Below are 15,582 nucleotides of genomic sequence, written 5' to 3'. Positions count from 1 at the left end.
CTACTCTAACTTCTGAAGTAAGTGTCCTCTGTAGAGGTCATAGTCTACTGTTACTTCTGAAGTAAGTGTCCTCTGTAGAGGTCATAGTCTACTCTAACTTCTGAAGTAAGTGTCCTCTGTAGCGGCCGTAGTCTACTCTTACTTCTGAAGTAAGTGTCCTCTGTAGCGGCCGTAGTCTACTCTTACTTCTGAAGTAAGTGTCCTCTGTAGAGGTCATTGTCTACTGTTACTTCTGAAGTAAGTGTCCTCTGTAGCGGCCGTAGTCTACTCTTACTTCCGTAGTAAGTGTCCTCTGTAGCGGTCGTAGTCTACTCTTACTTCTGAAGTAAGTGTCCTCTGTAGCGGCCGTAGTCTACTCTTACTTCCGTAGTAAGTGTCCTCTGTAGAGGTCATTGTCTACTGTTACTTCTGAAGTAAGCGTACTCTGTAGCGGCCGTAGTCTACTGTTACTTCTGAAGTAAGCGTCCTCTGTTACGGCCGTAGTCTACTCTAACTTCTGAAGTAAGTGTCCTCTGTAGAGGTCATTGTCTACTGTTACTTCTGAAGTAAGTGTCCTCTGTAGCGGCCGTAGTCTACTCTTACTTCTGTAGTAAGTGTCCTCTGTAGCGGTCTTAGTCTACTCTTACTTCTGAAGTAACAGTCCTCTGTAGCGGCCGTAGTCTACTCTTACTTCTGAAGTAACAGTCCTCTGTAGCGGCCGTAGTCTACTCATACTTCTGTAGTAAGTGTCCTCTGTAGCGGCCGTAGTCTACTCATACTGCTGAAGTAAGTGTCCTCTGTAGTTCTCGTAGTCTACTCTTACTTCTGAAGGAAGTGTCCTTTGTAGTGGCCGTAGTCTACTCTCACTTCTGATGTAAATGTCCTCTGTAGCGGCTGTAGTCTACTCTTACTTCTGAAGTAAGTGTCCTCTGTAGCGGCCGTAGTCTACTCTTACTTCTGTAGTAAGTGTCCTCTGTAGCGGCCGTAGTCTACTCTTACTTCTGAAGTAAGTGTCCTCTGTAGCGGCCGTAGTCTACTCTTACTTCTGAAGTAAGTGTCCTCTGTAGCGGCCGTAGTCTACTCTTACTTCTGAAGTAAGTGTCCTCTGTAGCGGCCGTAGTCTACTCATACTTCTGTAGTAAGTGTCCTCTGTAGCGGCCGTAGTCTACTCTTACTTCTGAAGTAAGTGTCCTCTGTAGTGGCCTTAGTCTATTCTTACTTCTCAATTTAGTGTCCTCTGTAGTGGCCTTAGTCTACTCTTACTTCTGAAGTAAGTGTCCTCTGTAGTGGCCGTAGTCTACTCTTACTTCTGTAGTAAGTGTCCTCTGTAGTGGCCGTAGTCTACTCTTACTTCTGTAGGAAGTGTCCTCTGTAGCGGCCGTAGTCTACTCTTACTTCTGAAGTAAGTGTCCTCTGTAGTGGCCGTAGTCTACTCTTACTTCTGAAGTAAGTGTCCTCTGTAGTGGCCGTAGTCTACTCTTACTTCTGTAGTAAGTGTCCTCTGTAGCGGCCGTAGTCTACTCTTACTTCTGAAGTAAGTGTCCTCTGTAGCGGCCGTAGTCTACTCTTACTTCTGAAGTAAGTGTCCTCTGTAGCGGCCGTATTTTACTCATACTTTTGAAGTAAGTGTCCTCTGTAGCGGCCGTAGTCTACTCTTACTTCTGAAGTAAGTGTCCTCTGTAGTGGCCGTAGTCTACTCTTACTTCTGTAGTAAGTGTCCTCTGTAGTGGCCGTAGTCTACTCTTACTTCTGAAGTAAGCATCCTCTGTAGCGGCCGTAGTCTATTCTCACTGCTGAAGCAAGTGTCCTCTGTAGCGGCCGTAATCTACTCTTACTTCTGAAGTAAGTGTCCTCTGTAGCGGCCGTAGTCTACTCTTACTTCTGTAGTAAGTGTCCTCTGTAGCGGCCGTAGTCTACTCTTACTTCTGAAGTAAGTGTCCTCTGTAGTGGCCGTAGTCTACTCTTACTTCTGTAGTAAGTGTCCTCTGTAGTGGCCGTAGTCTACTCTTACTTTTGTAGTAAGTGTCCTCTGTAGTGGCCGTAGTCTACTCTTACTTCTGTAGTAAACGTCCTCTGTAGCGGCCGTAGTCTACTCTTACTTCTGAAGTAAGTGTCCTCTGTAGTGGCCGTAGTCTACTCTTACTTCTGTAGTAAACGTCCTCTGTAGCGAAATTGGAATATTAATTAAAACAACGTTAACAATATTAGCGAATACATCTTTGACTTAAGTCAGCATACAATTCTTTCGATTTGATCAACAATCGTTACGATTTTCTTAAAATATTTAGATTATCTGAAAGAATGTCAAATCTTCAAAAGAAATGTCGATAAAATAGTTAATTTCCTTGTTGTACTATTTTTTTCCCCCAAAGCCGTTTACAGTTTACGTCCATTAATGATATTGCTTCTCGTACGTAAACAATCTTTGAAATAGTTTAAACAAAATATATACATATCAGACGCTACAGCTGTTTGTATGGTCTCAGCCACTATAACTGGCTATACGAGAAATTGTGTTGATGAATATGTTTGACAGCAAAAGTAGGTGAGAAAGAGAGATGGGCAACCACAGGTTCATTGACGAAGCATATGTTTTCCGTCACTCAACTTAAACCTAAATGATCAGTACTTGCTCCACCGTCTCTTGAACATAGGGTGGTCGGATGGCGCAATGGTAACGCACTCGTCTTTCATTTAGACGCATGGGATTCGATTTCCCGAAAGGACATGAAAAGGTATTGGGTCACCTGCCCGACCACGTCGATTTTCCTCCCACATTTGGGCCAACACGAGTGATTGACATACAATGGAATAACCTGATTCACAATTCTTGTAATATAGAGTTAATTCTTTTCTAACTTTAAGATGAATGCTCGGCTCTCACATCAACCTGATTAATTCATCGTTATTTGAAAAGTATACGCTAATAACATGTTACATGTAACTACTTAAGGCCAGAAGAAACTTGTTCTTGCTTGTTGTCGAACATCGAAACAATTTTAACAATTTTCCTCACACTCTAGAAAGCAGGGATGAAGCATAGAATATGTTGATGAAATAGAAGACGCTTTTTCCTCCGGAACATCTGGTCTTATTCTCCTCGTACTTTTAAAGGAGTCTCTTTGTAAATCTTTGTAAAATCCGTATCTTGCCCTAATTTCAGTGAGTTTGAGTTAGGATAATGAGTATGTTAACATGATTGTGTTTTCAATTGTCCTCATTTGGTAACTCACATTACTTATTCAGAATAGCCAATATTGCGGATGTCGTCGATGTAGCAGAAAACGCTCATCCTTTCTGAACGCCTGGCTTCTCTTGTACGTTCTTATGGGTTTCCCTGTATCTTTCATTGGTGCATATTTGTATTTTGCCCTAGAATGGGTCTTTAATTAAGGTTTCATCGACAAGTCGGTTTTCTTTCCCTAGTAATGAATATATTGTTGAGGCGAAATAATGCATTCCACACCTTAGAATCGTGCCTCATATGACCGCGAACCATGAGGCAAATTAAGCCCCCTCAGAGTATTTGAGGCCGAGAAACAAATGCTTCCTTCTTGTTATTGAGACGAAATAGATATTTGTCCTCTGATATGCATGGTCTTTGTAAAAAAAATGACCACGACGGTTTAACTGACCTTTTGTTATTTGGTTTTGTCACAGATGTGAGAACCCATGCCAGTGCTCACCATTCCGGTAATGGAAATGAATGGAAAATCTAAACACTACCTATCCGAAGATGGTCTTCAAGTTAAGTATACAGGGTAAGTAAGAGTGATGTAGTGTCTCAGTACGAGTAAGTTAGTGTGTCAGTAATAATAATGTAGTGTCTCAATACAGGTAATGTAGTGTCTCAGTACGAGTAAGGTAGTGTCTCAATACGGGTAATGTAGTGTCTCAATATGAGTAAGGTAGCGTCTCAATACGAGTAAGGTAGTATCTCCGTAATAGTAAGGTAGTATCTCCGTAATGGTAAGGTAGTGTCTCAGTACGAGTAAGGTAGTGTCTCAGTACGAGGATTGTAGTGTCTCAGTACGAGTAAGGTAGTGTCTCAGTACGAGTAAGGTAGTGTCTCAGTACGAGTAAGGTAGTGTCTCAGTACGAGTAAGGTAGTGTCTCAGTACGAGTAAGGTAGTGTCTCAGTACGAGTAAGGTAGTGTCTTAGTACGAGTAAGGTAGTGTCTTAGTACGAGTAAGGTAGTGTCTCAGTAAAAGTAATGTAGTGTCTCAGTACGCGTAAGGTAATGTCTCAGTACGAGTAAGGTAGTGTCTCAGTAAAAGTAATGTAGTGTCTCAGTACGCGTAATGTAGTGTCTTAGTACGAGGAACGTTGCTGTCTCATGACGAGTAAAGCAGTGTCTCAGTACGAGTAATGTAGTGTCTCAGTAGGAGTAAGGTAGTGTCTCAGTACGAGTAATGTAGTGTCTCAGTACGCGTAATGTAGTGTCTCAGTACGAGTAAGGTAGTGTCTCAGTACGAGTAAGGTAGTGTCTCAGTACGAGTAAGGTAGTGTCTCAGTACGAGTCAGGTAGTTTCTCAGTACGCGTAAGGTAGTGTCTCAGTACGAGTAAGGTAGTGTCTCAGTACGAGTAAGGTAGTGTCTCAGTACGAGTAAGGTAGTGTCTCAGTACGCGTAATGTAGTGTCTCAGTACGAGGAACGTTGTGTCTCAGTACGAGTAAAGTAGTGTCTTAGTACGGGTAATGGCGTGTCTCAGTACAGTGATGTAGTGTCTCAGTACGAGTAACGTTGTGTCTCAGTAATAGTAAAGCAGTGTCTCAGTACGAGTAAGGTGGTGTCTCAGTACGAGTAATGTAGTGTCTCAGTAATAGTAAGGTAGTGTCTCAGTACGAGGAACGTAGTGTCGCAGTATGAGTAATGTTGTGTCTCTGATTCTCAATACGAGGCGCCAAAGGCTTCCCGAACGCCCTTTGCAGGAAACGAAAAGCATAGTGGTTTAGATACTCAATACGGGTAATTAAGACTCCCAGTACGGTTAACTTTGATCCTCAGTACGGGTAATTTAGGTTCCCAGTACGGTTAACTTTGATTCTCAGTACGGGTAATTTAGGTTCAGAGTGCGGGTAATTTTGATCCTCCGTACGGTTAATTTAGGTTCCCAGTACGGGAATTTTGATCCTCAGTACGGGTAATTTAGGTTCAGAGTGCGGGTAATTTTGATCCTCCGTACGGTTAATTTAGGTTCCCAGTACGGGAATTTTGATCCTCCGTACGGGTAATTTAGGTTCCCAGTACGGGTAATTTTGATTCTCAGTACGGGTAATTTAGGTTCAGAGGGAGGGTAATTTTGATCCTCAGTACGGTTAATTTAGGTTCCCAATACGGGTAATTTTGATCCTCCGTACGGATAATTTAGGTTCCCAGTACGGGTAATTTTGATCCTCAGTACGGGGTAATTTAGGTTCCCAGTACGGGTAATTTTGATCCTCCATACGGATAATTTAGGTTCCCAGTACGGGTAATTTTGATCCTCCGTACGGGTAATTTAGGAGCCCAGTACGGGTAATTTAGGTTCCCAGTACGGGTAATTTTGATCCTCTGTACGGGTAATTTAGGTTCCCAGTACGGGAAATTTTGATCCTCCGTACGGGTAATTTAGGTTCCCAGTACGCGTAATTTTGATCCTCCGTACGGGTAATTTAGGTTCCCAGTACGGGTAATTTAGGTTCCTAGTATGGTAATTTAGGTTCCCAGTACGGGTAATTTTGATCCTCCGTACGGGTAATTTAGGTTCCCAGTACGGGTAATTTTGATCCTCCGTACGGGTAATTTAGGTTCCCAGTACGGGTAATTTAGGTTCCTAGTATGGTAATTTAGGTTCCCAGTACGGGTAATTTTGATCCTCCGTACGGGTAATTTAGGTTCCCAGTACGGGTAATTTAGGTTCCTAGTACGGGTAATTTTGATCCTCAGTACGGATAATTTAGGTTCCCAGTACGGGTAATTTAGGTTCTCCCAGTACGGGTAATTTTGATCCTCAGGACGGGTAATTTTGATCCTCAGTACGGATGACTTCGTATGTGTATAAGAGGAGCTCCGCCACATAATGAACTCACACTGCGGGCAGTAGATACACTTTGTAGTTATCTACTCAATACTCAACACTCTGTACTGAGTTCTCAATCTTGGAATCAAGAGCAGACAAGAGCAGAATCTCGTGTATTCACAACGATGATTTTAAACTGGAACAGCCGAACGTCACCAAACGTTTGCTACCTTCGATAATAAGATTTTATTCATAGCTCGATATTTAAATTTGTGCATTATCACCTGCCATTAACTAAGATAAAATATCCATTTTTTAATCAGTCCAGCCGACATGGTCCAGAGGAGACAGCGAGGCTGGATAGGACAGAGAACGTACCTAGAGGTTGCGTTACTAGTCAGCTGTGGAGTTTTACTCTGTATCACTGTCATCCTCATCATCATTGAGGCGACACGACACGAAGGCCAGCCCAGTGGTAAGTACCTCGGACCCACTGTTTCCGGTCATTATATAGGGATCGAAGTAAAAAAAAAAAAAATCGAGCCTCTCACGTGGTGGCGGGGTAAAAATTTTTTTAAAGGAATTTTTTCCATGTGAGTCAATTTCAAAGAAAGTGTAGTACACAAAGGATATAATTTAGAGGAGGAATAAAAGACAAAGGATATAGTCACTGTAAGGGACAGTTTCAGGGGAGACAATAAAAAGAATATATAACAAGGGGAGATAATCATTAGAAAGGAAAACATAAAATGAGGAAATAAATAAAAGGAATAAATGGTTTGCAATGGAAATAATTAAGAGGAAAAAACCAAAGGAGATAACTCAGAAAATAAATAGTTTATCAGGGGAGGTAATTCAAATGATAAATAGTTTATCGGGGAGGTAATTCAAATGATAAATAGTTTATCGGGGAGGTAATTCAAATGATAAATAGTTTATCGGGGAGGTAATTCAAATGATAAATAGTTTATCGGGGAGGTAATTCAAATGATAAATAGTTTATCGGGGAGGTAATTCAAATGATAAATAGTTTATCGGGGAGGTAATTCAAATGATAAATAGTTTATCGGGGAGGTAATTCAAATGATAAATAGTTTATCGGGGAGGTAATTCAAATGATCAGAGTTAAAAGGGAGATAATTTAGGCGATAACAAACTAACTTAAACTGAAATAATCCAGACCGCTAAAATAACAAGGTAGATTATTCACGATGGATACCATAGTAAAGAGATGATGTAATTAAGGAATAAAATTAAATATAAGGGAGATAACTGAGAGAATATCATGAATGTCGGTTAGTTTTATTCAGAATATGGCGTTTTATACCAGGTTAGTTTTATTCAGAATATGGCGTTTTATACTAGGGAGATAATTAAGAAAATTCAATCACATATAAGTTGAAAAGTAAAAACTATGTATATATAATAGAGATATTAATAGGACAGACTGATATAGGATTAATATAGATCGCCATAATAGAATTTTCAAATAAAAGTCTGCGATAGAGCGGTCCGATTCAGGTACATTGTGTAATGTTAATGATTTTTTCCTGCAGGTGGCGCTTCATTACTTACCGCTACCAATACAGTCTGTTTGTCACAGGATTGTGTTAAAGCAGGTATATATTTATTTATTGAAATCATCAGCTTCATGTTTAAGTTACAAAAGACTAAAAAGCGACTTTGCTACCTCATGAGACTGTAATGAAAAAAGGGTTTAAGGACCAAATTTTGTATCAAATTTTCTCAGTTCATTTACAAAGATTTAATAACTCCCTTAAATTTTTTTTCCGCTATAAACCACTTTTCAAAATGTTGTATATATTAAGAAATGTTTATCTGTCCACGGATTGATGTATTTTGGCATACTGACGTCACAGTGAATTGTCAGTAATATTTTTGAAGACGTTTTTTTCCAATTCTAACTTTAGTTTATTTGTACCAGAAAACTTGATGAAAGAGATAACACAGACGTTCACTGATGTGTAAGCTTTTGATGTTCGACTGTTTTAAAAATGAATGAGAATTACGCTTTACATATTGTAGGGCGAAATTAACACTGGGCAAAAATGAAGCTTTATACGAGGGTGAAAAACCCAGCCCAGTGAGAATGTTTTCTTGTACTGTGATAGTATCATTGTTAAACTTGTCTGAAATGTTACAGCGGCCAGGTTACTACAAGGGATGAACCAGGAGGTAGACCCGTGTGATAATTTTTTCGAGTTTGCGTGCGGTTCCTGGAATAAAGTTAACGTTATTCCTGACGACAGACCTAGTTACAACACATTCGCGAAACTAAGGGACGATCTACATGTGACCCTGAAAGGTAAGTAATCAGGTCACGTGCTGTAACGTGCATCTCCCGCCCACACAAACCGATATCATAGTTTAACCATAGTGTTAGGGAATATATTATAAAATCAACATATTAATGCTATGATTATCACCTGAACTAAAACGACTGCTATATTTTTTATCGGTTATTATGTCATTGTCGATAAAATCAATCTGTAAAATTAGTTTTTTTCGAGGGTTCAAATTTACTCGGTTTTACCAAAAGATTGAAGGTAGGACAAAACGTTTTTGATCACGAAAAAAACAGTCAACAAAGTATTTAATTTAATTTTCTAACATTAAAACAGCAATAAAGGAACGAAAAACAAACAAATAAAAAAATAAACTAAAGAAAAACCCTCGAGAATAACGATGTATACAATATAGCTCTACTCGTCTGTTTCTATTGTTCCGACACATATAATAATAACTAGAGGTCATTGATAAATCTTTGGATAATTTCGTAAAGCTGGGAACATTTCCACCAATCAGAAAGCTAGGAATATTTCCACCAATCAGAAAGCAAGGAACATTTCCACAAATCAGAAATCTAGGATCGGTAGTAACAGCCAATTCCAAAGGCTGTGACAAAAGGCTAACGCCGTAATTGAATTACTTTTATCCCAAACAATCTGAAAGATTTTGATAGTATTACGAAATCTCGTTTTAGATGTGATTTTGTGAGAACAGTTATGTGATATTGGTATCTGTAGATTTATTGGAGTCTCCAGTGACAACTGACGAATGTGAAGCTTCCAAGAAAGCCAAACACCTGTACCATTCCTGTCTCAATGAGAGTGAGTTATTTAACCATATCGATAAGATCAGCATACTGTTTGGTTCATGTATCAGATTTACTACGTCTTTTGTACAAGACATCTCAGGAACCTTCAGACTGGTTCCTATTAACCAAACGTAGGAATGAGTAATGTTATAGGTCAAATGTCACAACTACTTATAAACAACGTATACAAGACTATTTCATGAAACCTTATAAAAGATTTTTTCCTTATTCATACGGCAGTATCATGATACCAGTTCTATTCTAGATTAGATTAAAATGGTTTATCTGTTATCGTTATATACTTGATCACTTTAGAAATGAAGGTCTTTATACCATTGTATAAAATTATCTTTCATTGGTCCTTGGTTGACCAATTAAAAAACCGCGAACAGAATTTTTAAAAAAATTATCTTATGGGACCCATATCAGGTTTTGTTTATATATTCATAACACAATATCTGGAACGTTCGATGGACATTGGTCAAGATCCGACACACATATTGAAATCCTTCTTCAGAGTTCCACGATTTATTGGTGACGTTGCTAAAAGTGTTTTCCATGTTATAATTGCTGACAGCTTTAATAGAGGAGCGAGGCTTGGAGCCAGCCATTAACTTGATCGAGGAACTGGGAGGCTGGCCCGTGACGTTCGTCAACGGTACGTGGCCGGAGGAGACGTTTGACCTGACTGGACTGCTCATCAAACTACGACTCTACAATAATAAGATATTGGTTGACCAGTGGGTTAGTGCTGATGACAAAAACTCGGACGTCCATATTATACAGGTAGGGTGTTCATATTATACAGGTAGGGTGTCCACATAATACAGGTAGGCTGTCCATATTATACAGGGAGGATGTCCATATTATACAGGTAGGGTGTTCACATAATACAGGTAGGGTGTCCATATTATACAGGTAGGGTGTTCACATAATACAGGTAGGGTGTCCAAACTATACAGGTAGGGTGTCCACATAATACAGGTAGGATGTCCAAACTATACAGGTAGGATGTGCATATTATACAGCTAGGGTGTCCATATTATACATGTAGGGTGTCCACATAATACAGGTAGGGTGTCCAAACTATACAGGTAGGGTGTCCACATAATACAGGTAGGGTGTCCAAACTATACAGGTAGGATGTGCATATTATACAGGTAGGGTGTCCACATTATACAGGTAGAGTGTTCATATAATACAGGTAGGGTGTCCATATTATACAGGTAGGGTGTCCATGTTATACAGGTAGGGTATCCACATAATACAGGTAGGGTGTCCATATTATACAGGTAGGGTATCCACATAATACAGGTAGGGTGTCCATATTATACAGGTAGGGTGTCCATATTATACAGGTAGGGTATCCACATAATACAGGTAGGGTGTGCATATTATATAGGTAAGGTGTCCATATTATACAGGTAGGGTTTCCAAAAAATATAGGTAAGGTGTCCATATTATACAGGTAGTGTGTCCATATTATACAGGTAGGGTGTTCACATTATACAGGTAGGGTGTTCACAATATACAGGTAGGGTGTTCACATTATACAGGTAGGGTGTCCACATTATACAGTTAGGGTGTCCACATTATACAGGTAGAGTGTTCACATTATACAGGTAGGGTGTCCATATCATATAGGTAAGGTATCCATCTTATACAATTAGGGTGTCCACATAATACAGGTAGGGTGTGCATATTATATAGGTAAGGTGTCCATATTATATAGATAAGGTATCCATCTAACTCCACCCTAGTTTGCGGTGAGAGAAGAAAACAAAGTTACACTATGCCAACTATTGTGGGTTAATTCTGGATAAAGATGACTGGGTGGGATTTCCATACCACCATCTTGGATCCGTTGTTACGTCATGTGACGTTGTTTCCTAGCAACAAAATCAAGATGGCGGTTATCAACCCCAGCCCTTAAGCCACAATAAGTCATCACTATGTATTTGATATATTAGACCCTTTTTAATCCCCAGCTGGATCAGCCCGACCTCGGGATGCCTTCCAGGGACTATTACACCAAGGGTCGCCATGATCCAGATGTCGTGGTCTACGAAGAGTTTGCAATCGCCATTGCTATGGTGTTTGGCGCCAATAAAACGGTTGCTGAAGATGATATACGAGAAATGGTGGATTTGGAGATACGACTAGCGAATGTATGTAACTGTACTGATAAGTAAAAGGAAAATATCAATGGGCAGTCGATTAGTTGATTTTTAAGCAAGATTTTATTTTAAAAATCACCAACAATGGCGAACACACATAGCGCATGACAAACGTTTTTGCTTCCAAGCAGCACATATTGAATTATAAGTGAGACTCGTTGAGTTCTAAAAAATAATTAATTTACATCCAAACACGACACCGACTTTAAGTTTGAACAATACCACGTCGTTGTGGATTCATTATAAATTTACATATTTTGTTGAAAATAAGTTACAAGTTGTCCCCTAAGGTCACTGATGGCTGACATGTATATATACCATCTGTTTGATGAAGACGGCCCTTTGTTACAGATCACGGTACCACAGGTGCACAGACGGGACAACGAGAAACTGTACAATAGAATGACGGTCAGACGACTAAAGCAAATCGTTCCAGGGGTGAGTTTTCTAGAGACCATTATTGGCAGAGAATAAAGAAATGTACGTATTTGTCTCCCAGACAAACCATATTGGGCAGTGACATACATGTTAACTGCAACGAAAATGCCATAAGTTGTGTGTTTTGTTTTTCTATGAACGTACAACTGTTCATTTCATTTCTTTTCCAAGTACTACTGATCATTTTGCCCTCTTTGCACGTGCTTCTTACTTTTTTTTTGTATTTTTAACTAATATGACGTCATTTTTTACGTCACAGTTTGAGTGGATGCGTTACCTGAGGGCTATATTTGACCAAGTCAACATCACCATTACAGAGCTGGAGGAGGTGGTGGTGTACGCCCCGGAGTACCTGAAACAAATGGTGGAGATAATTAACGAAACGCCGGGGAGGTAGGAATACAGACATAAGGTGTTGAGCTGAAACCAAAGTACTGAAAAGTACTGCAGAATATGAAACGTTACCGTAAAATGAAACATTTGTTAGGATCGAGGAAGAAGTATACCTTGTTTTTGCCGCAACCTTTAATTTCTTAAGAGCATAACCTCTTCGTTCGATTCTCGTTGATTTTCTTCTTCATTACGTCACAGCATAAAAACCAGTAAATTCTGGGAAACGTGGTTCCCTTATGTCATAACATGATATTTACCAATCGAAATATTTACACTTTTATCTTGTTATTTAACGCAGTGACCTACACATTAATTATCGATTTTCAAATTATTAAATATGTTTGATTCCCGGAATGGATGTGAAAAGGTATGGGGTCACCTGCCCGACCACGTGGGTTTTCCCCGGGTACTCCGGTTTCCTCCCACACTAAGACCCTCGCGCGCTTCCATCCGAGCCAACAAGAGTGATTAATATAAGTTGGAAAAACTTGTTTCGGAATTTTTGTGAAATAAATAAAGTTTATTATTTAAATTATATTTCAATTAATTTTTCTCCGTGAATACAGATAAGAATACATAGTTAAACATATGTTATATATGTATCACCAATCTTAACCTTAGTTAAAATGACTCAGGATGATAAATCACTTCCTATTTGTGCTAGAGTCATTCCGAGTTGAAGTATAGTTGATATTAGGGTAAACATATTCATATAAACAATGGAATATTTCAAACTTTAAAATTGCCATTTCGTGCAGGGGTTGGTACGGCAACCTTACAGTAACAACGTCTTGCTTAGAGTCTATTGATTGTGGCTAAACTTAAAGTTAGTCAAGATAGTTTGTAATGTAGTCTGAAGACCTAAGATAATAATAATAATGAGAGAGAGAGAGAGAGAGAGAGAGAGAGAGAGAGAGAGAGAGAGAGAGAGAGAGGAGAGTAGGAGAGAGAGGAGGGGGATGGAGAGAGAGGGTGAGAGGGAGAGAGAGGAGGGGGATGAAGAGAGAGAGAGGAGGTGTTCCATATTTGTAGTGAGTGATTAGCAAACACTTTCTACCTCTGTCAAAAATGTCAAAAATGATATGGAAACGAGGCAGCACTATTATACCATTCAACAATATTTAGTCTCTTCATGGGGCTGGTTTTGATATGTATGATATTATTCAAATGTGCCGACATCATAAAGTAAATAATTCTCCATATTTAACACTTTTAAGCCCATTTTGATTTTTAACAAACCTCCTTTAGGCCCTCAGCATCACTGACGAGTCTTTGTTGGAAGAAATAGCTTTATTATACAGTTTCATTAATTACTTAAATTATAATACTAAATTTGTATTGAATTGTGTAATCAATTTGTGTATAATTTGTTTTGCTGCAATTTCATCGCAATAATATCACAATTGAACCGGGGGGATTAACAGTGATACCGTAGAAGACAAGGCTAGTACACAGGTTCCAGTAGTATTAGCCAAGATATATGGCGGACTTTAAAGAATTATTGATTATCTTACGTAACCTAATTACTTCAATTACTCTAATCAGGTATGCCTTGTTTATTAATTTCCTAATTCACGTAGCGAATCACGTAGATCACGTGAGCCAATTATGTAACTCTCCAGCACAAGGAGATTGGTCCATCGTAGTCAACGCTTTATCTCACTGGCGTAATCATGTTATACAGTTACATCATTGTGTCGCTACATGTTTACAAATTAGCTTAATTGTGTACAAAGTGCAGTCACAGTGATATATCAGGATTATCACTTGTTTAGCTTCCAATACATCATGGCTTTTAGGTTTTAGCTAATTTGCGGCGAAAAGGCAGGTGCGCTTATGCAGAAACGATCTGTCGTCTGCTCGTTTTCTTCCAATTTAAATCTAAAACGTTTTTTCCCAGAACTATAAATGGTATAACTAATTCCACACACGTTTCATATAATTTCTGCCTAAATTTGATTTCCATTGCCGTGCCGTCCAGTCTTTACCCAGAATGCTAACGTTGGTATTTTTTGTTTTTGTGTTTATTTTTTTCTGTTTTGATGTTATTACCAGAACTACCTGTATCTTATATTTTTATCAAACATGTCGATCATTTGTTTGTAGAACACTGGCAAACTACTTAATTTGGCGGATAATGATGAACCGGATGATGAATCTACCTGCTAAATACAGAGACTTGCGGAAGGAATACCATAGAGTAGGTTAAAAGGACGTAGGAAACTTTCCAGCTAATGTTGTGCACGACATTATAAGGGGGACTCTAACTAAATTAAATATCGTGTTTTATGTCATTTTAATTATCTATAGTAAATATTGATCAACACCAAATTGAGAATAATACTATCATTATGGTTAACACGGCACTTGAATAAAAGTAAACTAAAAAAAAAACAACAAAGCTACACTTTGCTAAAACGAATGAGAAGATTGTGGTTTGATAATTCGATAATACGTCATGCCTACGTCATGGCTATGTCTACATGCCTACGTCATGGCTATGTCTACGTCATGCATACATCATGGCTATGTTTACGTCATGTTTACGTCATGTCTACATTATGTCTTTGTCTTCGTCATGCAAACGCCATGTCCATATCTACGTCATTCAAACATCATGTCTATGTCTACGTCATGTTTACGTCATGTCTATTTCATATTTGCATATAAATATATAAAATATTTACGTCGTCATGTTTACATATCTATATAGCAAATATACGGATCGGAAGTGGAGAGATCAAGATGGCGGGACTGTGTGAGTTACGTCAATGACAACATGGGTAATGCTGTGGGGAGATTGTTTGTACAGCAACACTTTGACGAACTGGCTAAGAAAGTGGTAAGCCAATTAGATATTTGATATACAGTTAACTGATTACGTTGCTATTGTGTTCGATACATTAAATTAATAACCCTTTTCACATCGGGCAGGTCCTACAAAGATGTGGGTAAGAGTGTTGCATGTTTTCGGCGAATGATATGCGGGATAATTATGATTTCCGAAAGAATAAGCTTTTTATTTAATTCATCTCATGTTGTCTTGCTAGGCACTTGATATGATACACGACATTCGAATCGCTTTCAACGAGCTTCTCCACGAAGTTGTATGGATGGACGATTACACGCGCAAAGTGGCAGAAGAAAAGGTAAGATATACAAATATAGTGAAAACATTGTGATCTGGAAAGTAAGCATTATATGACAACTGAGTATGTAAGTTTAAAAATATTAGTAAATCATTACTTCTGAGAGTAAAAAATGTCTCACTTTTCAAGAAACTTCGTATTGTATGACTTAATTTGAGAAAAATAACTTAAACTTCCTAACGGTTCTAAACCAAATATTTCGAATTATTTTAACAGATCGGTAGAATTGTGACAACTATAAACTACACTGTAAATCATTTTCCATCATCACAGAAAGCGGACGGCATGGTGACAGTTATGAACCAATATTTTTGATAATTTTAAC

The 15,582-nt window shown here is 38.8% G+C and overlaps 1 protein-coding gene across 1 annotated transcript in view; it reads left to right on the top strand.

Moving 5' to 3' along the window:
* LOC132543020 (neprilysin-like) overlaps nucleotides 1-15,582 on the top strand; it is a 57,438-nt gene that overhangs the window by 24,345 nt on the left and 17,511 nt on the right. Inside the window, exons 2-13 of the mRNA XM_060206474.1 lie at nucleotides 3,640-3,740; nucleotides 6,306-6,457; nucleotides 7,539-7,601; nucleotides 8,147-8,308; nucleotides 9,030-9,113; nucleotides 9,678-9,886; nucleotides 11,089-11,268; nucleotides 11,629-11,715; nucleotides 11,975-12,108; nucleotides 14,215-14,308; nucleotides 14,822-14,950; nucleotides 15,159-15,257. Coding sequence (XP_060062457.1) covers nucleotides 3,652-3,740; nucleotides 6,306-6,457; nucleotides 7,539-7,601; nucleotides 8,147-8,308; nucleotides 9,030-9,113; nucleotides 9,678-9,886; nucleotides 11,089-11,268; nucleotides 11,629-11,715; nucleotides 11,975-12,108; nucleotides 14,215-14,308; nucleotides 14,822-14,950; nucleotides 15,159-15,257 — 1,482 coding nt within the window. The 5' untranslated portion in view covers nucleotides 3,640-3,651. The remainder of the gene's footprint in view (nucleotides 1-3,639; nucleotides 3,741-6,305; nucleotides 6,458-7,538; nucleotides 7,602-8,146; nucleotides 8,309-9,029; nucleotides 9,114-9,677; nucleotides 9,887-11,088; nucleotides 11,269-11,628; nucleotides 11,716-11,974; nucleotides 12,109-14,214; nucleotides 14,309-14,821; nucleotides 14,951-15,158; nucleotides 15,258-15,582) is intronic.

Source organism: Ylistrum balloti, unplaced genomic scaffold (assembly GCF_031769215.1).
Source record: "Ylistrum balloti isolate Yb309-2 unplaced genomic scaffold, AGI_CSIRO_Ybal_v1 Utg369734, whole genome shotgun sequence".
NCBI classification, from domain to species: domain Eukaryota; kingdom Metazoa; phylum Mollusca; class Bivalvia; order Pectinida; family Pectinidae; genus Ylistrum; species Ylistrum balloti.
The sequence above is the reverse complement of the archived record's forward strand: the minus strand, read 5'-3'. Positions and strand labels throughout refer to the sequence as shown.